The sequence below is a fragment of the Hermetia illucens genome, chromosome 1, assembly GCF_905115235.1.
Source record: "Hermetia illucens chromosome 1, iHerIll2.2.curated.20191125, whole genome shotgun sequence".
Classification (NCBI taxonomy): domain Eukaryota; kingdom Metazoa; phylum Arthropoda; class Insecta; order Diptera; family Stratiomyidae; genus Hermetia; species Hermetia illucens.
Window position 1 is genome coordinate 32,690,375 of NC_051849.1, and position 23,775 is coordinate 32,714,149.

The 23,775-nt window shown below is 43.1% G+C and overlaps 1 protein-coding gene across 1 annotated transcript in view; it reads right to left on the bottom strand.

The window, feature by feature from the left end:
• The window catches only part of LOC119660006 (kynurenine 3-monooxygenase), a 36,948-nt gene extending 14,629 nt beyond the window's left edge, over window positions 1-22,319 (bottom strand). The window contains exons 1-6 of the mRNA XM_038068387.1: window positions 22,099-22,319; window positions 7,384-7,453; window positions 7,072-7,262; window positions 1,107-1,243; window positions 492-660; window positions 355-426 (exon numbers count right to left, since the gene is read on the bottom strand). Coding sequence (XP_037924315.1) covers window positions 355-426; window positions 492-660; window positions 1,107-1,243; window positions 7,072-7,262; window positions 7,384-7,453; window positions 22,099-22,173 — 714 coding nt within the window. The 5' untranslated portion in view covers window positions 22,174-22,319. The remainder of the gene's footprint in view (window positions 1-354; window positions 427-491; window positions 661-1,106; window positions 1,244-7,071; window positions 7,263-7,383; window positions 7,454-22,098) is intronic.
• Window positions 22,320-23,775: the final 1,456 nt, after the last annotated feature.

Sequence of the window (23,775 nt, forward strand, 5' to 3'; positions counted from 1 at the left end):
CGTGGCTGATGTGCCCAGGGATCTCAAATTTTGTACGTATGCCCAAAATTAGGATGGGCGTTCCTCGGAAGCCGCTGCAGCCACCTTACAAAGTCACCTTCCCGGACGGCGCAACGATTGAGGGGGTAGAGCGTGAGCCCTCAATCTCTCTACTCTGGGTTCGAAGCTCAGTCATCATGGGTGTTTGTGTTCATCTTGTGTGTGGCTCACTGCTGTAAACTTATTACTTTCAGAGCGTTTAGTGTGATGACAATGAAACTGAAACACAGTGCGACTATGTGGAAACCCTATACTCCACCATAGAGTGAACCGGAAACACTATCTCGATCTAAAAATTAAGATTATAATACTTACTTGATTAGGTAGTGCAATCATCATAAATTCGCCACGTGGCCATATATGCAGGTAATTGTGGGGCATAGCGAACTGAAAATCAGGAGTTTCTGTAGGTGCACACAAGACATTATTGCTCAACTGCTTTAGTACATTACCTGTCCATCTAATGCTGGTATACATAACTCTAAATAACCATGTTGTATGTAACTCTGACTAAAATTAAAGCCAGGAGTCGACAGCATGTTCTTCCTTACTGCACTATAGGCTCCATCACAACCTATTACAAGGTCGGCTGTAGCTTTGTGCAATTCGTTTGTAATTGGACTGCAAAAGAGATTTTTTTCTATTGAATGCTTTTCACAAATTGTTGAAAACAAATCAGTTGAGCGTTCAGTTCAGCAAAGCTTTCATGGAAAATTTTGCAGCCATTTCAGAGAAATAATAAAATTATTCTCTTTTACGAGCGCTTTCACCCTAAAATAAGAAACCCTTTAAAAGTGCAAAGTGAATAACTAATAAACTTAATTTCATATTTAATTAATTGCTCACTCGCAGTTTTGATTTACCTTGGAACTTAGTCGGAAGCTAAAACTATTTTATGAAATAATTAAACGCATTCCCCATTGCTAAGCGCGAACTTTCTTAAAGTAATTATTTGACTGACTCCCATGAAAACGCGTTTTAAAGAGAACTTTCTGCAAAAGTTTTCATTTTGACTCCGCATTTTGTGTGGCTTCCCTTCACCAAATCAACTCCTAAAATTTACTTACTCCTTAAATTCCATTTGTCCTTCTCGAAATCTCGCCGAAATTAATTTACGATTGAAATTGAAATGAATGTTTGTGTACTTTTCAGCTGTGTTCAAAAGTATTTCATTTAATTTCTTCCGGCCAACTGAGTAAATACACTGCAAAATTAATGGAAAGATAAATAAGGAAGAATGTGTGTCATAACTTCAATAATTTAGGTAAATTTAGCTCAATCGATCTAGAAATCTACATTTTATGAAAATATTTGAAAATAGATATGCTAAGCCAATCCATGTATTCAAAATGATATCTGCTATTTCTTAGTTATTACCTAGTTGGGACAGCTTTGGAACTCCAGATTTTTCGGAAAGCTCCTTCTCAGATGAAACAATTGAAGCCCTTTCAAGACCAATGGTTGCTGGACACTTTTAGGTAGGTAGATACTCTTAACATTTTTGAACGGTTCTAGAACAAAAAGTTCCAGGTAGACATCTTCATGGAATGTGGCCGTTTTGTCAGCTAGCAAAGGGGTCTATTATATGTCCTACTCTTAACATGCTCAAAGTCGAAACCAAAAAAGCGGAAAATTGAACACTCCCCAATGGTCGTTATCAGTGATCAAAACAGCGTTCATTTACAGGCGCTGGTTTTGGTAAATCTCACCAACGTCACCAAATGACCATTGTGGACGTCAGTGTGTAGATCAGGGACGTTGCGGAGTACAGAACAGTGGAGGAGGAGTGCAAGTACCTCGGGGTTTCCTGGGGGAAGCTGAAGCGCATTTCAGTGAACCGTGAACAATAGCACGTAGGCAAGGTTGGCGCGCTATGCCCTATTAAAGGGATGACTGACAATCATATAATGAACAGTGTCTCTTTGCAAAATACAGAGGAAAGGAGGCACAATGGAACATGCAGTATCTGTTTTTCCACTAGGCACAGACACAATTCCCGTCCTTCATTCAACTTGGTCTTTTTCCTTTTTCTGCAACGGCATAACACTTTATTGGTGCCTTTCACCTATATTTCTAGTTCATCTGCTTCGTACCCGAACTTTCAATTGGGAAAATTCATTTTCTTTTGGAAATTAATTCCAGAAACATGTCCTTGTTGATTGTCCTGGACTCTTTCAACAGGAATGATATTACTGAGCATATGAGCTAGCGACAAAAATAGTGAAGATAAATTGGAAGTGTCGAAATTTGGTTTTTAGCTCTCTGCTGTTAACGAAAAAGTTGAACATTGGAAGTTTGAAACAAGTCGGGCAACCGGAAGCTGGACGCTTCAGGTACGAAAGGCTTTGTGTATTTCTTAGTAGGTAGCACTTAATATATGCACATATTATGTGAGAATATCCACTTTCGGATGATATTGACATTCATATTCTTGAATTTGCAAAGAAACCACAACTTTGACGTATTATAACTTTGTTAGTAATAGTGCGACTCGGTGAGATTATGCTCTATATTATACACTATATTGTTGCGAAATTTCGCGGTGCTACGATGAATTTAGGAAGGGGATTTTGCAGCCAATTACTGAAAATTAAGGTAATATACTATTATTAACTTTATTTGAACAGATATCGGTATGGAGGGTATTTCGGGGCCCAGGCACCATATAGTGGCAGCCTCCTGATTTTTTTCAGATTTTTCGGTTGGGTAGTTTCTGAGAATGGCCCCCTTAAAGAAATGATCACTTTCAAACCCTCGCACTCCCCACCTTTCCAACAAATGTCAAAACTAAGACCGGCTTCGAAAAGTACTAACCGAGACCTTTAATTTGATGCCCCACATGACAATATTTGATGAAAAAAAATGTACACGCCCCTTTTACATATATGGGGACCCCCCCTTAAATAAATCGTAAAAGGATGTAACTCACTATATGCGTGAGCGTTCACAGTTCCCACCTTTCTACCAAATTTGGTGTCAATCGCTGTAACCGTTTCCGTGAAAAATGCGTGTGGCGGACAGACAGACAGACAGATAGACTGACAGACCGACAGGCAGATGGACTCCAGGGGTTATTCCTCCAGCAGGAGGAGAGCACCGACACATTCCAACCACCTCTGAATGTGACCGCAATCCCGCCAGTCACCAGAGACAAGCTGCTGGATATCTGCGGTAGAATAGAAGACAACAAATCGCCGGGCCTGTACGGAGTACCGAATAAAGCACTTAAGCTTGCAATGAAATCCAGACCGGACATGTTCGCTGAGTTGTTCAAAGCGTGCATGTCCGAGGGGATATTTCCAGCGTCATGGAAGCGGCAGAAGTTGGTACTTCTTGGTCGAAGATGCAATCCACGGAAAGGGTAGTGCCAGCGAATATTGCGTGGTAGTAACCTTGGACATGAAAAATGCATTCAATTCGGCCAATTGGAATCTAGTACGCAAATCCCTAGCGAAGGTTGGTATTCACGACTATCTCGCTGCTATCGTCGATAGTTACTTAACTGAAAGGAGGCTCTGGTATGACACCGATGACGGACCCCAGGACCCCGGGTGTCCCACAGGGCTCCGTATTGGGCCCACTACTGTGGAACATCATGTTCAACGATGTATTAAATCTTCCCCTTCCGGAGGAAGCCACAGTGGTGGGTTACGCTGACGACATAGCACTGGTTGTTGTCGCAAAGCATCTCGAAGGTGCTGAGTTATACTCAAGCGAGGCAATCAGTGCTGTCAAATGCTGGTTAGGGAGCTCTGGTCTGACGCTTGCGGAGGAAAAAACGGAAGCGGCCCTCATCACGAGGCGCCGGAAGAGAAATTACGCCTGCGTTAGAATCGGGAATCATATCATCACTTCCAAACCGACCATCAAGTACTTGGGGGTGGAGATAGACATGAAGCTCAGCTATAAGCAGCACGTACAGTATGTTTGTGATAAATCATCCACTGCTAGTATGGCCCTGGCGAGGATGATGCCAAACGTGGGAGGGCCACGGCATACCTCTAGGTTGCTTATATACAGGGTGGTGACCTCAATCATGTTCTATGCGACCCCAGTTTGTAGCGAGGCATTGCGGATGTCAGTTAACACTAGCAAACTGAATGCAGTCTACAGGAGGACAGCTCTGAGGGTATGCTCTGCCTCTAGGACTGTCTCAGATGATGCAGAATTCGTCATCTCTGGAATGATGCCGATGAGATAGAGAATATATACCATGCGAAGCCAATTTCTCCCTTATTGCAGACGAAGAACGCTGAGAGGGAAAGATCCATAAATAGATGGCAAGAGCGTTGGGAATGCTCGGGAAAGGGTCGGTGAACTCACAGGCTCATTCCTGCCATCAAGGAATGGTTGGAGAGACGACACGGTGAGATTAATTATGATCTTACCCAGTTTTTCACGGGACATGGAGGATATCTCCAATACCTTCACAGGTTTAAATTGGAGACCTCACCCGACTATCCAAATTGTGATGGAGTCCCAGAGGACCCAGAGCATGTATTCTTCCACTGTCCGAGATTTGTGGAAGAAAGGAGGAATCTAGAGGAGACTCTAGGAGAGAAAATCTGATGCCGGAAATGCTAGCACATCAAGAGAATTGGGATTCTGTCAACTCCATGATCGCATCTATTCAAGATAAATTGCGAAAGGCAGAGGTAAGGAGAAAAGCGCGCTCACGTGCGCCGCGTATAGAAGAAACGGGATTAAGCTAGAGTGAACTGACTGCGCCCCGTGATGTAATACCTTATGGTGGTTCCGCGGGGCAGGGAGGGAGTCGCGGGGGGGTGGTTTTAGTGGGTAAAAATCCCACACACTGGTGTGTCCAGACCAGTGTCTTTTGAAGATTTCCACCTCCTCAAAAAAAAAGACAGACAGTCAGACAGACGGACAGACAGACAGACATTGAACCGATTTTAATAAGGTTTTGTTCTACACAAAACCTTCAAAAAGGCTGCAGATAAGTAGATTCTTCATAAATGCAACTTTAATATTTCACGCGAATGTCAATTATTCTCGTTAATTATGACGCCAGCATCTTATTTGCATGGCTTTGCAAGCAGTAAATTCGTGCGAAATTGCGTGCGTTTGAACTGCTATAACTTTGGCGTTAACGCCAAGGGTTTCCACAGGACCTCAGTTTTCCTCGTGACTGGTTTATAATCGAGCCTCCACGGATTTCCATTCATCCATCTTTGCTTTTGTTTATCACATTCTCAAGTCTCTTTTTAGCTTATCTATACCCTGTCATTCCAATACATGCTTCGTCCTGTCATCGTCTAAACGTTGTGCCAAACGGAGAAGCTGATTGTACTCCTTTCGAAGCCCGGCAATTTCTGCCTTCCATATATAGAAGACTCTTCGCGGCTAAGGTGCTTCGAGGCATTGAAGCTCAGCGGGCGATCGGTAACAGGTTCATCACTGAATGTCCGACAATGTTAGATACAACGCCACCACCACCCCAAAGTATCCTCCAGCGTGAGTTTGCCTGTTCCAAGAGCTTCGAAGAATCTCTCGCGCCTGGCTTAAAACTACGAGCCCTGTTTTCGCCGCGATATGCCAAATCCGTCTTCTTCGAAAATCTGCGTGAGACATGCCCTATTTAAGCACTTTGACGCTGAAGTCATTCCCGGCCACGTCGAAAATTTGGCTTCGTGTTATTCGGCGTTAGATGAACTCTAAAGGAACGTTATCCATAAAGCCATACCTTCGTCCTAGCCCAAGAACCCAAAGTCGCGCGCTGTCCCGAGCTCAGTTGACAGCGGTACCTGATAAGTCGAAATGACATGAGGGTAGGTCGTTGCTCCGAAACTGTTCGCTAATTCTCCGTAAGACAGTCAGGATATCGTATATCCAAAGAGCACATTGATTATGGATTAGAAACCAGAGGTTTCTCTCCTAGTAGCCCCAAATGGGCGTGCGCGTCATATGGTTTGTCACTAATCTCCCTCCACAAAAAGAAAAAAAAACTTTTTTTACAAACCTCGCTAATATCAAGCTGCGCAATCCCTGGTAAAATTATTAAAGTTTAATTCCGCAAGGAGAATTTGCCCTACGCCGGGACTATATTTACAATACGAGATTACAAGCCTTTTTGCCGCTCAATTTGCTTCTCGCTTCATTCCTCACCCCCTCCCTTTTCTCAATTCTTTGGATGGATATTTTTTATCACATCTCTATCCAAGCCGATTATGCTTCCAGAATGGGCATCGTGAAGTACTGCAACATGATTTGTTCTTCCTCCATTATTGTGATTGTCTTAACATTGAAAAAGTTCAACGCAAATTTACCGGGGAAGTTTTCCTATGTGGATTGCCCCACCCTCTTCTAGTCTTTTAAACTTCTTTGCCTACAATAAAACAGAACATTGCTCGATATACGCATTCTATTTAAGTCGCTTGACACCTTGATATCTTCTCGATCCTTCATTCATGAAGTAGTAAACCTTGAATGAGTTGGCTAGATAGTGGGCGGTAAATAGTGGAAATTCATAGATAAATCATTCACTTGAAATGGAACATACTTTCCCACTAAAACTCCATTGATTTGCCTCATATCAGAATCAGAACTGTTGAAGGCCAATATCAAATCCGGACAAAAACCTAATAAGAGTTAAAAAGGTGAACCAAGGAATTAGTCTATCTCAACGAAGGTCGACCTGTATCGTGATAGGAATTCGGATACCAGTTGACTGCTGAGTCAAATGGATAATTATCCCCTCAATTGCGAAAAATCTATCTCATTTCACCTATAAATCACAAACTACAACTAAATGGGCCTGAGTGACACTAACGTAGAATCTTCTCTAGATCTATCTTTTAGCTTTATCATTATATGTCCCTGTCGTAACTGACTTTCAATTTGATACTTCATACAGTCTTCACACTAGTTCTACTAAACACTTCTAGCAAAGTCAAGTTGCAATGAAGCTGAATATTATTTAGTAGTCCAATATACAACGGACAAAGATCCTGAAAGGATATGTATATAGCCTCCCAATAACCCGTGCGGGTGGGTGAGTGAAAAAAATTGTACCTGCTTTGTATTGCGATCATACGGAACAAATGTCATGTTCCCATTTAGGTCATGCAACATTCTGCCATACATCGGAATTCCATGCTGCAGGAGTTCTTCCTCAAGTCCAACCTCCGCCAGAGCAACGCGTCCACGTGCTGACAGTGATAAATTTATGCTTCGACCTTTAGCCAATTGTGCCTTTCGAATATCTAAAGAAATAAATTCACCATTATATACATATGTTACGTACATATATATATAACAATTCATTGCGTAAAGTGACATTGGGAAAATGTTTTTCATTCCTTCATAAAGGAACAACTCATTTACCTTCTCTATACTCATAAAGATGAATTTGATGTCCTTTCTTCCCCAAGTGCAAAGCCGCCATGGAACCCACCTGTAATTAATAACGAAATAGAAATTATTTCCATAATACTTTTGATAGATGTATACACGAACACGTATATAAATATATTTTTGGAATATCACCTATAAATGTAAGGAATCGGAGGGTATCCCATCCTTGTCGTCCATTCCAGGGAAATGTATAAAAGTTTAACCAATTCAGGTAGAGCGCATTATTAAATATCATTTCAGAAAAATATCTTTTTTAATTCATTCTTTTACAAGCAGAGAATTAACAATGCCAGGACAGTGATAAAGGCTTTTAAAGCTTTCGCGAGGGTCAAATGAACGATTTATTAATAATTACTAAACAAGACTACTATCGGGAAAATATATTAATTAACGAAGTTACCTTTACCGAAGTCATTGTATAACTTCAGTATCTTACTTACTTTTGCCATTTATCCCTTGAGTGGGGGGGAGTATACCATGTCAACCCCAGCTACGTGCCTACTTGAAATGCCCTTCAGCCTCCCCACGACTTCCCGAGATCCTTCCCGAGATCCTTGCACTCCTTCTTTACTATTCTCTGAATTTTGGCCTGTCTTGCAATTGTCGCCCATCCTTAATACGTGATCCTCTACTGGGCCTGTGCGATGACAAAGCTCTTCGTTTGAGATAGTATCAGACCTGCGCACCACCGATGATACGACGCAACCAGTTGTTCACGAAGACTTGAAGCTTTTGAGTAACAATAGAGTTCACTTTCCATGTGCTATTCCCATATAGCAACACAGAAAGAACGCTAGCCCAGAACATTCTCAACTTGATCTTGGTGTTGGAATAACTGCATTTCCAATTTTAGACAAGGTAGCGAAAGCAGATCTAGTGCTGCTTATGCGTCGAGCAACATCCAGTTCGGTGCCACCGTCGATAAAAACTACTCTTCCTAGGTATACACATTAACCAGTGCCTTCGTTACTCTACCCATTAACGCTTTTCAACTCTACTTGCCCCCCTTTCTAAATCCAGAGTCATTTGGCCAAAGTCCATAACCCGGTGACAGAGCAAACATATATGATAAGCATGGTCGAGGTGTTTGAAGAGTTATTGTCCATTAAATTCCTCTACGACCTTCGGACAAGGCAGCATGAAGAACGTCACCAATAACGAGAAGAAAGTATATTAGTGACAGGATGCAACCTTGGCAGACTCTGCTTGGGACGTCAAAATCCAATGAGATTTTACCCCGGTCAAGCACGTGACATGGCTATTAATTTTTTCGGAGCACCGCTCCTGCGAAGAGTACACTCCCTGTTCGCAGTATCGAAAGCTTTTCCGAATTCGATAAGGAGCAGGTGGAAGGAAGATATGAACTCCACGCACAGTTCCAGAATTATCCTCAGGGTGTTGATGTGGTAAATGCAAGAGGATCCGAAGCGTATCTGTCGAGATGTTATTTAATACGATCCAAGATTATTTTAGCTATTATCTTTGCAACGGCAGAGAGCATGCAGATGGCAATCCAATTGTCACACTCAAAATGGTTGCCCTTCTTCGGAATTTTAACGATCATCTCCTTCTTCAGCTCTCTGGGAAAGGTCACGGATTCCCAAGATTTCCGTATTAGTGGAATAAGCAGATCAACAGTTACTATAGGTGCAGCGATAAATAACTCTGCGGGGCGACCGTCAAGCCTCTGTTCGCGCGCATTCATGCCCGAAATGATTTCTCTTCTGCTTGGAGGAACAATCTTTATCCGCCTCTCCCAATCACCCCCTTATCGCAGACGAAGAACGCTGATAGAGAGATATGTAAATAGATGGCAAGAGCATTAAAAATACTCAGAAAAGGGTCGTTGGACTCACAGGCTCATCCCTGCAATTAACGAGTGATTGGAGAGACTACACAGTGAGATTAATCAGAATCTTACCCAGTTTCTCACGGGGCATGAAATATACCGTCAATACCTCATCATCATCAATGGCGCAACAACCGGTATCCGGTCAAGACCTGCCTTAATAAGGAACTCCAGACATCCCAGTTTGGCGTCGAGGTCCACCAATTCGACATCTTTAAAAGCTGTCCGACGTCCTAACCTACGCCTCGTCTTCTTTTTCTACCATAGATATTGCCCTTATTGACTTTTCGGGTGAACAATTTTTGTAAGCTCAAATAGGCTCTGTTGGCTGACAACAACCGTACATGAATTCCAACTTCGTAACTGTTATCGGATATGATTTTCGACCCTAGATAGAAGAAACTTTCAACGATCTCAAAGTTGTAGTCTCCTATCTTTATTGTTTTCGTTTAGCCAACGCGGTTTGATATTGTTGGTTGGTTGGTTTTCGGTGCTAACGTGCACCCCAAGATCTCGCCCCAATTGCCGCCTGCTCGATCTGGATGAAGACAATTTGTATGTCTGGGGTCATTCTTCCGATGATGTTGGGTGGACTTAAAGAGGATCGCACCTCTTGCATTTCCCTCAGCATCACGGATCACTTTCTCGAGGGCCAGGTTAAAGAGGAGGCATGATAGGGCATGCCCTTCTCGACGTAGACCGTTGTTGATGCCGAATGGTCTTGAGAGTGATCCTGCTGCTTTTATTTGGCCTTGGTCAGGATCAGCCTTGTCATTCTTATCAATTTCGTCGGGATACCGAATTCTCTCACGGCCGTGTAAAGTTTTACTCTGACTATGCTATCATAGGCAGCTTTAAAGTCAATGAATAGATGGTGAAATTGATGTCCATATGCCAACAGTTTTTCCATCGCTAACCGCACAAAGAAAATCTGATCTGTTACTGATTTGCCTGGAGTGAAGCTTCTTTGGTATGGGCCAATGATGTTCAGAGCATATGGGGCTATCCGACCTAGCAAGATAGCGGATAATATCTTATAGATGGTACTCAACAACGTGATACCTCTATAATTGCTGCACTGTGTGATATCTCCCTTTTTATGTATGAGACAGACAATGCCTCGTTGCCAATCGTCAGGCATTGATTCGCTGTCCCCCCCCCCCCCTTGGCGACTTATGATTTTGAAGCCGATGAATTGCACGGGCTGTTTCTTCGATACTTGGTGGTGGCAGCATTTGTCCATCGTCTTCAGTTAGTGGGACCTCCAACTCGCCGATGTTCTGGTTGTTCAGCAGCTCATCAAAGTACTCAACCCATAGCTCTAATATGCTCATTCTGTTGGAAATCAGATTTCTCTCTTTGTCTCGGCAGGATGAGCATTGTGGTATATAAGGCTTCATCCTGCTGACTTGTTGGTAAAACTTCCGCGCCTGGTGTGGTTGCTCTCTGTACTTTTCGAGTTCACAGATCTGTTGGTTCTGCTAGGCTTCCTTTTTCCGTCTGTGAAGTCCTTCTCCGCCTCTGCAGTCTCTTCTGTAGGGCGTGAACGTTTATGAGGCTTATATTTCTAAACTTGCCTCGCAAACGCAGAGTGTATAACCTTTCGCTTATATTTTCAAAGCCGATAACAATAGGTTTCATTTTTTGGCTGACTAAGAAACCTACTCCGAGCACATGGTTTACTGGATGGCCACAATAATATATGGTGAAGCGGCTCTTCTCCAGGAAACCGGTCCCTGAACATCGCATTTATTGCAACGCTGTTACATCAGCCTTATATTGGGACAGGGTATCGGCTAGCTGCTCAGCAGCATTCGGTCTGTACAGGGAGAGCACGTTCCATGAGAAAATGCGCAAATCGTTAATCCGTTGTCGTTGCCTGGTTCATCGTTGTAAAATCCATCCTGTCCGAGGCTCCCTTCGGGGCTTCGTAACATCAGTTTTCCGTGTAAGGTTGTCAGTCCTACCCAATCCCCAAACTGGAGGACTAGTTAGTACATTTTGTCCCCGTTTTTAGTCGCGGGAGACTCGCCTTCATCTTTCTCCGTCTGCAGTTTTTCATAAAGAAAGAACTCCCAGCGATCACCACATGGAGGTGGAGATAGGGGTTGGTAGTAGAGCTGTTGGTGTTGGTTTATCAGGCGTTTCCCAGGTTTTATGCTCCATCGTGGGTATCAATCCACATTTCGCCCTGGGACCTATTCTATCCTTTGACCGTTTCAACTTTGCACTGGAAAAGGCCGAAGTAGTCATCCTGACTAAAAAGAGAATTCCGAACTTGCTTCCCATATTGTTCGGCGAACCGTGATGCTGATCGCAGGAGTCATCCTGTTGGCCTTCTTGCTAAGAAGTGTAAAGCCATATACAAACGCAAGGGAGAAGAGCCAATGGAGGTGGTTGCTCGTAAAGAACGGCAACGCACCCTAGAGATAACCCGGATTGTTTGTTTTGCAATAGTTGTGGTCGACGCCCATCACAACTTTTTTGTCTTGTGGAACATGATGTAGGATTCGTCAACAGCTCTATTTAAATACAGGGGATTTCTCTACAGGCGATATTGTCGAGGAGATGCTGAGGAGCGCTGGCAAAAGAACCGTGTTGCCCATTACATTCGAGTCCTTCTCGTTGCAAAGAAGATAGAGCTCGACCCCACAATCGGTCGAGGTCTATCTTCTCTGCCGAATGGCAGAGGGTTCCTTGAACTGACAGTTCCTTTCATCCTCTCTTGGTGAAAGGAATTTCCTGATTTGATGGTTCCGCAAGGCAGGAGAATTCGGGGGCTAGCCCGAACTAATGTGAGCCTGAACTAATGTGGAGGTGTTTAGTTGGTAGTTCGACGATGTACCACTTAGAGTACTCTAAAATAAACCTTATATCTCCGTAACTAAAGTGTGTGTTGCAAACAGACAGACAAAAAGTAAAGTTATTTTAAAGAAATTTAATTTACACAAAATCCTTCAAATAAATAGAGGCTTTTCAGGCAGTCAACAGCCCATATGCACTCTCTAGACGGGAATAATGTCCATTACACTGCTTTATTGAAATTACTTCGCTACCTTTAAGGAGTAGTTCCAGTACCACTCATCGTTGGTGCTCAACTATCCCCCTATAAGGTTTTAGGGTTTCTTATAATTTTTTAAAAATACACATAAGAGCGGCAATTTCTGCTCCTACCGCCTCCTTCTCTATCTATTTGATTGATTCTGAAAGATGTCGGTATTTCAGTCCGCATGTATCTTGCTAAACAGAAAACATATCAATCCAAAACAACATTTCCTAATGAAACTCAGAAAGGAAGTAGGAAGTTTTCACCAGTAATTATTCCGGTAATAACTCCACTCAATCAAATAGGGATTATAAGGAAAGCGTTAAGATTACCCCACAATTTCCGATTGAATATTGGGAAATTGATTTCTTAGAGTACGTCTACTGTCTAGTGAAACTCGAGTAAACCAAATGTTTCTATATTTTGTACTCTGCCTTCGCAACACCCTTCAAAATGCTAGCAGTCCACCTACATTTCAAAACTTAGCCGTAAGACGTTTGTATCCATTTACAGTCAGTTCATTGTATCTATAGATAGCAACAGAGAGAACGAACGAATAAATATGTATCTATAAATGGATAGTGAAAGAAATCAAAGGGATGAATCACTTCCATCAATGAAAATTTACTGTTACGGATAAATCTGAAATCTGAATCTATGACCACGCTAGTAAAACAACAAAGATTGCAGCCTTCCGCAGTCATGTATATTTATTTGTACAGTAACGAGCATGGAAGACGTGCACGTACTATTTCTTGTCGACAGCGTACTCCCAGCTTGAATACCGGCTGGCGTCGTCTAACATTTCTGCAGGGGATTATGTTACCGCCATGTCTTCTGTACCTTAGCCACAGGAATAATATTATATACATAAATTAAGGTAAGGGTTGCAGGTTTGTAACCGCCCGATTATAGAATTTAAATATATTAGAAAGTTCAAACGATTGAGGAATATCGTTGCACTAAGCGAGCTGAAAGCAAAACTTTCTATCCTAAAGTAGCGCACCATCAAGACTACATATATAACATCATTGAAGATACTCGTAATGTTTTAAGAAGATTAATGTCGAAACGTCCAGATACGTCATACCTCGATATCTTTGAGCATCGAACAACCCTACAGCCGTGAACATGGGGCGAGCTTCGGGGAAGGCACAACTCAACGGTAGCTATAGAACTTTCACCATTTCCCCATGCTTAATAACCGACAAGAGAAATAAATATGCCATCGATTGACATGCTTTCATTAATTAGAACTCAGCAAGGCAATGACCTTTTGTTCCTCGAACTAGAATAGCAATCGGACATTGTCGCAAGGATATATCCATTTGAACATAGCCTGTCACCAAGGGAATGGGGATTACGTGATTAGGTGAGAATCCTTAATGCTAATCGTATCCGTTTTATTGCTGGCATATTATTTTACATTCTCTTGCCAAACGGAAAATGCTTATGATGGTATCCTGGTTCCTAGGCAGGTTTTGTGGCCAGGAATGATAAGGATAAGATGAATAGGATTATTGAGGAATTATTTGGGGGATTAGTATCATTTTTCGAATTGCGTTTGCTACAAAGTAGGTAACAAGGATTATGTGGTTTATGATGAAGGATACAATAAAGATTTTTGAGGACATGAGTAGTAATACCAATATAAGATTATCGTCAACAGTCCTGGAAAATTAACACTAAAGAAGTAGTTTTTTTGGGCATCTCAAGTAATCTAAGGAATAAATACGCAATTGTATATTTGACACACTGAATGTCGCAGCACCCTCTCTTCCTTTACTGAGTGTCCTGGGAAAATCCGAGCCTATAGTTCAAAAATTCCATTTCATCGTGCATACTGACTAAACGCGTTTGCGATGGTCATAAAACCATCCTAAGTGGTAGGAGACGACCAAGAGGGGAGAGTTATCCCAAAAACCAAACAAGTCAGGACCCCGGAAGCTAGGCGCTTCAGGTATGAAAGGTTTTGTTTGCTTCTTCTGTGAGTATATTTGAGTGAAGAACTATCCCATTTGTACGTAGCCCGTTATATATATGCGTTTAGCATGCCTGACTACCCACTTTAGTGTGATATCGATATTTAGTTGCAGTAAATTTACACAGATTTTTCGGTTGGGTAGTTTCTGAGAATGGGTTCGTTAAAGAAATCATCACTTTCCACCCCTCCCACTCCCCGCCTTTTTAACAAATCTCAAAACTAAGACCGGCTTCGAAAAGTACTAATCGAGACCTTTCATTTGATACTCCACATGACTATATTTGGTGAAAAAAATGTTACACACCCCTTTCACATGTATGGGGACCTCCCTAAATCTCGTAAAAGGATATCACTCACTGCATGTCTGGGCGTTCACAGTTCCCAGCTTCTCACCAAATTTCGTGTCAAACGGTATAGCCATTTCTGAGAAAAGTGCCTGTGACAGACAGACAGACAGACCTGTGAGGAGTGGCCAGACCTCCCATCAGGCGCGACCCCAGCTGGCGGATTGGGGCATACCTATTGATGTGTAAATATGTGTAAATGGACTTTTCTTTTCTGACTGTACATGGGCTAGTATTTGCTCATCTCTGGTGCGTGAACCAAAATGGCTACGGGAAGGACACCCAGAAAATAAAACCAAAATGGACGAATTCAGAAGGAGTAAAGTTACGGTGCAGGGGCCCGGAACCCCATTACCGGCGGCTTTTGGGAGTGAGCAAGCGGGCTCCCGGCCGTCGATATCCCTCGATCGCAGTGCCTCGGTGGTGGACAACTTGGCCACCGTTGCATCTAATACTACAAGTGTTTTAGATTTGGAAAAGGAGATGTTCAAACGAAGCACAACTCTGCCAAGAACACCAATTGCAAAGGCAAAGAATGATGGGCTAAAAAGAGATAGCTGGCCAATAAAGGCGATTTCGACACCCATCGGATTTGATCAAGAGGTACTCCAGCAGCAGCAAATAGATCCATTCAGGAGAAACTCATCAATTTTATGATCTCCTCCAATACCAAAGCCGGTAAAAGAGAAAGCTAATGGGAGCTCAACAACTGAAAAAAATTATGGAGTCAATAAAAGGAGTAATCTGGCCAGGACTCACCGAGAACAGCGTCCTGACCCAGAAGAACTACCTTTTATACAGCTTGGGACTAAAATAGTTGAGCTGTCCGAATTCATCAAGGACAAGTACAACGTGCACCAAACCATTAAGAAAATGGTGAGAGCCATCAGGATGTTTTACAATAGGTCACAGGAAGAAATAAAAAAGCCTAAGGAAAAGCCGAACATCTCAGTCTCAATAGTGCCACAGGCGACCCAAGTGACACCAAAGCACAAAGTCATCGACCTTCGCTCAATTAAAAGAGTGCGAGATAAAGAAGGGAAAGGTTTGGGGAATCAACAGGCCCCAAAAAGGAAAAAGGGGTCTTCACCAGTCCAACAAACGGAACTAAAAGTTGAAAGAAAATAAGAACGATGGTTGGACTAAGGTCGTGAATAAAAAAATAAATAAGAAACCAAAGGTGCGAATTTACCCGGAGGCAATTGTAATCTCTAGCAGAGGACATCTGACGTATGCCGAGATCCTGAAGAAGGTGAAATGTGACCTAGACCTAAAAGACCTAGGCGGAAATGTCGTAGGAAAGGGGGTCTCATGTCTGAGCTGAGAAAATCCAGCGTGGGAAAAACTGACGGCTTTCGTAGCCAAGTCATAAACTCACTTGGGGAGAATGTCGCGGTTCGTTCCCAAAAACATGAGGTCTAAATACAGTGCAAGGATCTCGATGAGGTAACATCCAGAGAAGAGATCTGCACTGCCTTGCAAGAACAATTCAAGTTGGAGGAATTCAGCGAAAAATCTATCGTGAGCCTAAAAAAAGCTTATGGCGGTAAGCAAACGGCCACAATACGACTGTCAGTGGAGTCAGCGCAGGAATTCTTGTCCATGGGGAAGGTTCAGATGGGATGGGTTGTTTGCTGACTAAGAGAACAGATCTCTTTAAAAAAAAAAGTGCTTCAAATGCCTAATGTTTGGACAATTTGCGAAGGTATGCACTAGTGGCATCGATCGGTCCGATCAATGTCGAAGGTGTGGGGAAAGGAATGAGCACAATGAAGACACCAAATGCATTTGTGCGAAGAAAAGGAGGGAAGAGTTAACCGGCATATTGCCGGAAGTGGTAAATTCCCAGAAGTTAGGAAGGCGTTAACTGCTGTGTAAAAATGAGGTTAATACAAATAAACCTCATTTGCTTGCGCAGATCACTTACGAATCCGCAATGGAGATTGCTATCATTAGTGAACCTTACAGAAATCTTGACAGTGGTGTATGGTTCACAGATTCGACTGGTGGAGCGGCAAGCCATAGAATATAGCAGCAGGGTCAGGCGATTAGTAGCTTTGTTTCTGCAAAACTAAGCTGTATATATATATATATATGGCGTACCAGGTTTATCCTCACCTGAGTTGCAAACGCAGAGCTGCATGCGACCAGGCGCGTGTCATGGGTTGCGAATAATGACATGACCCACCGGGTCAGCTACGAATATCGCAAGTTAATCTTATAAATAAGTAGCCGCGGACAAGCAGAACGTTTCCCTTTGTGTTCGTCCTCCCTTACCAATTCTTCCCGTTCAGGGGGAGTAAACCTCCTTAACAAATCCGAAATCCGGGGGAAGGGATCGACGCGCCTATCGGATGAATTGCAGTGACGTTGCACTGTATTTCAGCGGCTCCCCTCCAAATACCTTCCCTACCTTTGGAGGTAACCATGGGGCATTGCAACATTGGGGCTCTGTTGCAAGGTTGACTGCTTCCCCAATACTCGTGGGAATAAAAGTGGGGAAAACAATTTAAATTCTCTTAATGGGACCCCAGGGACACGAAGACAGTACCCAACACGGTTAAGGGTCGTTCAACAACATCAGAGCGGCTCTTCGCCCTTGAATGTTTTGGCGGTTATGCCGTCAACCACCAGGGACGGGAGACCTAGGCGTCGTATGGTTTGGACGAACCAACTCAACGAATTTATCGTCCGCGCCTATTACCGTGTCACGGATTTGGAACGGAATCCATCAGGGTACAGACATCGACTACATGACGCGTTCATAACCCGATTTCCGGAGCTAAGTCATGTTCCGGAACAGAACGTCGTCAACCAGTACCGAGTGATAGTGAATAACAACCGAGTTGCCTTACCAACTAGGCAACAAATCTTTCAAGAGGTTTCACTTGAGCTCGGGCTGGAGTCATCAAATTACCGGACTAGTCAAAGGAGTAACACAAGTACTCCACCTGTAAGGCACTCCATGAATCCAGTAGTCAGGAGAAGCTTAGTAACTGGGGATGTCGGCCCAATTTATAATGAGGCTTTGACTGCATTCCAGGTCGCATTCACAGAGTATGCTGAGATTCTCCCAGACGCTAGGCCAAAGATCCCAAAACTGAAGTTTACTTCGGCAACTACTAACATCATTGCTGCCGTTGACAGAATTTTGGCTGATCGTTTGGCAAGCGAGATTACTGCTACAGAGGTTCACAGCCTGATCTACGTTGCAGCTGCCGCGGTTATTCGTCTCCATAACCAACATCTTAGAGCGAATAACAGAGGTATGCGCAGAAGGGCTTTACCGTTTTGGGTGTTTCGACTCAACAAAAGAGTCGAAAAGTTGAGAAAGGAGATTGGTCGTGTGACGCAAGCACTCCTTGGAAATCCATCACCAAGAGTACACAGATGCGTTGCGAACATCATTGGAAACTACCATCTGTCCAATGATATGCCAATCGAAGAGATCCTCGAGGTGCTGAAGCAGAAACTTGCGCTATGCTCCAATCGCATCCGTAGGTATCAGAAAAGCTTTCAGCGAAGGACAGACAACACCTTGTTCCTCCAGAACGAGCGGGGATTCTACAAAAATCTCGCCAACTCAATAGGGAAAGTAACCTCAATCTGGATCAGGCAGAAGACTTCTGGAGAAGTATTTGGAGCGAATCCAGCCGTTGCAATTTAGAAGCAGCGTGGCTCCCACACCTTATGCGTTCATGCGAGGCCCTCCCCGAAATGACCATGCCTGACGTAACTGAAGTCGACGTTGAAGCAGCCCTTGACAAGGCAGGTAACTGGAAGGCGCCAGGAGTTGACAAGATTCACAACTTCTGGCTGAAGAGGTTCAAGAACACTCACAGGATATTGGCAAATCAATTTAATCAGATGATTGCCGATCCTGATTTAGTTCCACCATTTTTCACCAAGGGGATAACTTTCCTCATCCCCAAGGAACAGGGTGTCTCTTGCCCTTCAGAATGTCGACCAATTACTTGTCTTCCTACCATCTACAAGGTCTTCACTTCAGTTCTGTGCGCGAACATCTCAAAACATCTTGATGTTCATAAATTGATAGCTGAGGAGCAAAAAGGATGCGCAAAAGGCTCCCGAGGCTGCAAAGAACAGCTTATAATCGATACGGTAGCTGTAAAGCAGGCTGTCCATCAAAAACGAAACATCTCGACAGCCTACATCGATTATAAATCAGCCTTTGACTCCATATCACATTGGTGGTTACTACAAGTGTTACGCTTGTATAAAATCAACCCGAATGTCGTTCTTCTTCTGAGAACAGTAATGAAGAATTGGAGCACGAAGCTATCGGTATCCCCACAAACATCAGGAGAGATACCAATCAGGCGTGGCATTTTCCAAGGCGACTCTCTAAGCCCACTGTGGTTTTGTTTGGCTTTGAATCCGCTATCCCATCTTTTGCATGAAAGCAAATACGGGTTCCAAGTCAAGCATGGCATATTGTCGAAATGTACATTAAGCCATTTAATGTACATTGACGACATCAAATTGTATGCCAAAGACGAGAACCAACTTCGCTCCTTGCTGGACATCACCATCCAGTTCAGCAGGGATATCGGCATGCAGTTGGGTTTGGAGAAATGTCGCATAAAAACAATTGTTCGGGGAAAACACACCGACAACGAAGGATGCAGCCAAAATAACATCCGAATTGAGGGCATGGATTCGGACGACGTCTACAAATATCTCGGCATATTGCAAGCAACAACACCTGCTGTGGCAATAATCAAATCTAAGTTGCTGGGGGAATTTGAACGGCGTCTGGATCTTGTCCCTAAAACTGAGCTGTATGGGAAAAATAAAATCATGGCAATCAACACCTTCGCCATTCCCGTCCTTCTATACACTTTCGGTGTGATACAGTGGAGTAATACTGATTTAGAAGTTGTCAATAGACGGGTAAGGGTAGTTCTAGCAAACAACAACATGCATAATAGAGCTGCCGAAAAATTGAGGATCACTATTCCACGTCATCAGGGAGGAAGGGGGGTACTTGATTTAAAAACGTTGCACTACAATCAAGTGCATTCTCTTCGTGAGTTTTTCTATGAGAAACAATCCTCTAGCCAAATACATCAGGCTACCGTCATGGCAGATAATAAATTATCTCCTTTGAACTAGAGAAGCAGAGAATGGGATCCCATGTCGAATGTTACTTCAGTCCAACAGAAGATCGACATGTGGAAAGAGAAACCCATTCACGGAGGTCATATCAAAAATTTGTTGTTGTCAGGCATTGACATCGAAGCCTCCAACAAATGGTTGACAAATGGTGTACTTTTCTATGAGACCGAAGCATTCCTAACTTCAATTCAGGATGCTTCGCTCCCAACAAAAAATTATATACGGTACATTCTTCACGACTCCTCAATCACCAACTCCAGTTGTAGGTTATGCAACTGTGAAGAGGAGACCATCCAGTACATAACATCTGCGTGCAGGATGTTGAGCGGTACCGAGTACACCAATCGTCATAACTCCGTCTGCAAGATTCTCCATCAAAACCTTGCGTTGAAGTATAACTTAGTGGCAACCTACCATCCTTACTATAAGTATACTCCGCAGAGAATCTTGGAAAATGATCGGGTCAAACTACTGTGGGATCACACTATTGCCACCGACCACAGTGTTAATCATAACAGACCCGATATAGTTCTGCTTCTGAAGGAAGAACGAGCGTGCTTTATAATCGATGTAGCCGTACCGTTGGACCGGAACACTGTTGAAAAACAGCACGAAAAAATCCGGAACTGCGGCCCCTTGGCAGACGATATGAAGCAGACCTGGAGACTACAAAAGCTCGAAGTAGTCCCAGTAGTAATTTCAGCGGCGGGATTAGTCCCGCAGAACTTACATAAAGCGCTGAAAACGCTCGATCTTTGGGCTGGACTATACATGGAGATGCAAAAAGCGGTTATCCTTGTAACCTGTGTTATAGTCCGAAGAGTCCTGTTCGGTAACAATCTGACCTAATGGGTTTCAGTCTTAATCCGCACTGTCTATGATATAAGATCCATGTCTCTGTAGTGTAGAACCTCCGCGTCATTGGCTGAAGTGTTTGGGACAATCGGGATGTAGTTATATATTTTCGCATGGTCGCACACACTTTGCGTTAAAACGCATCATCGCTGTGATGCGGGCCTTTGGATGTTTCCTTCAGCCCATCCTTAGGTTGGTCGCCCCTCGGTCCGGTTGGGCGGGAAGAGGGTCCGTAGGCTTTTCTAACTATATAGCTGTTACGCCCCACCGAGCCTCACACTGCCTGAGTTTGAAGACCTGTTAGACGATCTTGTTCACGACGGGAAGAGGAAGAGTAAGGGAAGAGGTCCAAAGGTGATAGCCGGTGACTTTAATGCGTGGGCTATCGAGTGGGGCAGCAAAGAGACTAACGCAAGGGGGCGGTGAAGAGAAGCACTCGCCCAGTTGGATGTGGTTCTGCCCAACGAAGGCGATATAATCGGAATTATCGGAAAGGGGGAACTGGTTCAATTGTAGATCTGACTTTTGTCAGCTCTGCGTTAGCACGTGACTTCACGTACCGCGACTACCAGGCAATCACCTTTGAACTAAAGACGGAGCCACAAGACAGGAGATCCGCACCCCGGAAGCCGAAATCCAAAAGAACACCAGGATAGTCTGCGAAAGCGATGGATGAGCAAACATTCATGGAGGTGTGGCTAGACTTGCCTAGCAAAGCAGGCACCTGTTACCACTACTGCTATTCGGCAGCTCCATCATTGATCATCAATTTACGTCTGCATCATGCCATGGGGGTACTCTGATCTAGGACAATAACAAATAAAAAACTTCGTTGGAAAAAGGACCAAATGCTCGAGGATGTTTTGATTATAAGGCAGAAGTGAGGAAGGATTTCCATCCCAAGAAGAGTGGCTAGTGGGTCACCCAGCCATTACGTGGTGCAGAACATCAGAGGAAGAATGCACACTTCTCGGAACATCTTGGGGTGAATTTATGCCCATTTCCTATAGTGATTGCTCGTCTGTGTGGAAGACATCCTAGAGTGCTTTATGGCAAAAAATATGGACTGGACACTAAATTTGAAGCAAGGATTATCAACGCGGAACATAATATTCTGAATTGTCATATCCTCCAGAAATAAAACCATATTCACGTCCTGCCAAGTTTCCGCTCATTCTCAAACCCAAAATTTCAAGGAGCTGGTCGCTTAGATCTCATTAAATACGGACATGACGCAGACATATCACGCAGGATGAGGTGAAACAAATTGGGATGGTATTACGAGCAACAAATAATTGGCCTAACGGAATGATAACTAAGGATATTTTTGCTTTAAAGGGACCTTACAGGGATACAGAAAACGAAGAAGGTAAGTGATGTATAGTAAGCAACACAGAAACTGATAGTTGAATTCCCAAACATAAACAGAGACACTATATACTATAAACATCTCAAAAGTGAGACCTACCAGTCCGCCTCCGATTATGGCGATATTAAGAGTTTTCTTTATTTTTCCATTGGACGTATCACCATTCACTTCCATTTTCAAAACACTTAAAATTTGTCTCTCCTTCAACACTTGAAACTTGCAGATTTGAATAACAAAATATATAAAATAAATCTATCTATGAACTTCAAGAAAAAAATCCGGAAGATACAGTATATATTTTTACAACCTATCTGTCTTGAGGTCCATTTGGAAATGAGCAAATAACTAAGGCAATTGCTCTAATATGACCACACATGGAAATTCTATGGAGGAAACCCTAGAAAAGCCGATTCATTTGTGCATTCGATACTGGAACAATTATTCTATTCGGTTGTAGCATTCGTTGCCTTGCCTTGTCTTGTGTCACTGTCTCAGTCATTAGACATGCTCTCATTATTTGCAGAAAGTAACATCCGTTACTTTGGATCACTAAGATTCTTTCCCTTGTGGTGAACGAACATTGCAGTTGAAATTCAACACCCCTAGATACTCTGAAATTGTACTCACCTTAAAGCACCATGTAACGAAATGCATTGATGAATGTGAAGCTATTGACAGGCAACCTAAAATTTACCATATAAAAGATAAAAAACATTCATTATTTCTGAATTTCCGTTAATTATCCCCCGAGATAAATTAATCTTTTAATTTAAGGTTGCTTTGTGCTCAAATCGGAGATCCTCATAGTAAAATATAAAATAAAAACTACTGTCCTTTTGTACGCAATAAATGAAGAAATTAAAATAATACGCCCTCCAGCCGAGGTACAACTTAGATATTTGGACATATGGCATTCCAAAAGAGGTAGCCCAAGGAACTTCCAGTTCAAACTCCTACACTTTTCTACCTTAGTAGAACGCGGGGGTGAAGTGTCAATGCCTCCTTATTCTTCTCACTGCTTAGTATGGCCTCTATTGAAACTGTCATCCCCATTTCGCAATGGAAGAGTTGCGGCAAGCATCATCAAATATGTTCTCTCATTATAGAAGGTGTATTTGAAAGTCCGAGATTTCTCAACATTATATAAGAAAACTCTGCCTGTAAAGGAACTGAGCAGTCCGGCAGCTTTAATGAGTAATGGAGTCCAACGATCCGGGATTGGAACCGCTAGCACTATCAAGGTGCTACAGACTAAATCACACCTTGACCTCCTTGATGCACTGCTTTCGACTCAGCTCCATTGTCTTGTTTACCCTAATAGATTTTGCCTACTAATCCTGGCCAACATGCCATATGAAAAACGCTCCTCGGCGGTGGAATAAGCGAAGCACTGTCGGTCAATTGATCTTCCAGGAGCTACCAACTCTTTCGCGCCAACTTTGGTCATTGGTCCATGGTTTACAGAGTTCATCGGCCCCGTTTCTTGGAGCAAACTTTCCCTAGTTTTGAGGACATTACAATGGTGTGTCACGTCGCCAAAAAAAAGTCATCAGGGACTATTAAGTCGGCTTGCGAAGTGAACACTCAACAATAGATCAGCTTTTCTCCGTGAAAATCCTGAAGAAATCCTGGAAGTTAAACATTGGTGTCTACTTGACGCGACTTGAAACGACGAAGTTTAAGCTCCAGTACAGTCAGCAAAGTCTGACGGATCCATTTTTAACACGGAATGTTCTCGAGCAAGAGGTCGGGCTAACCGCAATGTTCTTCAACTTG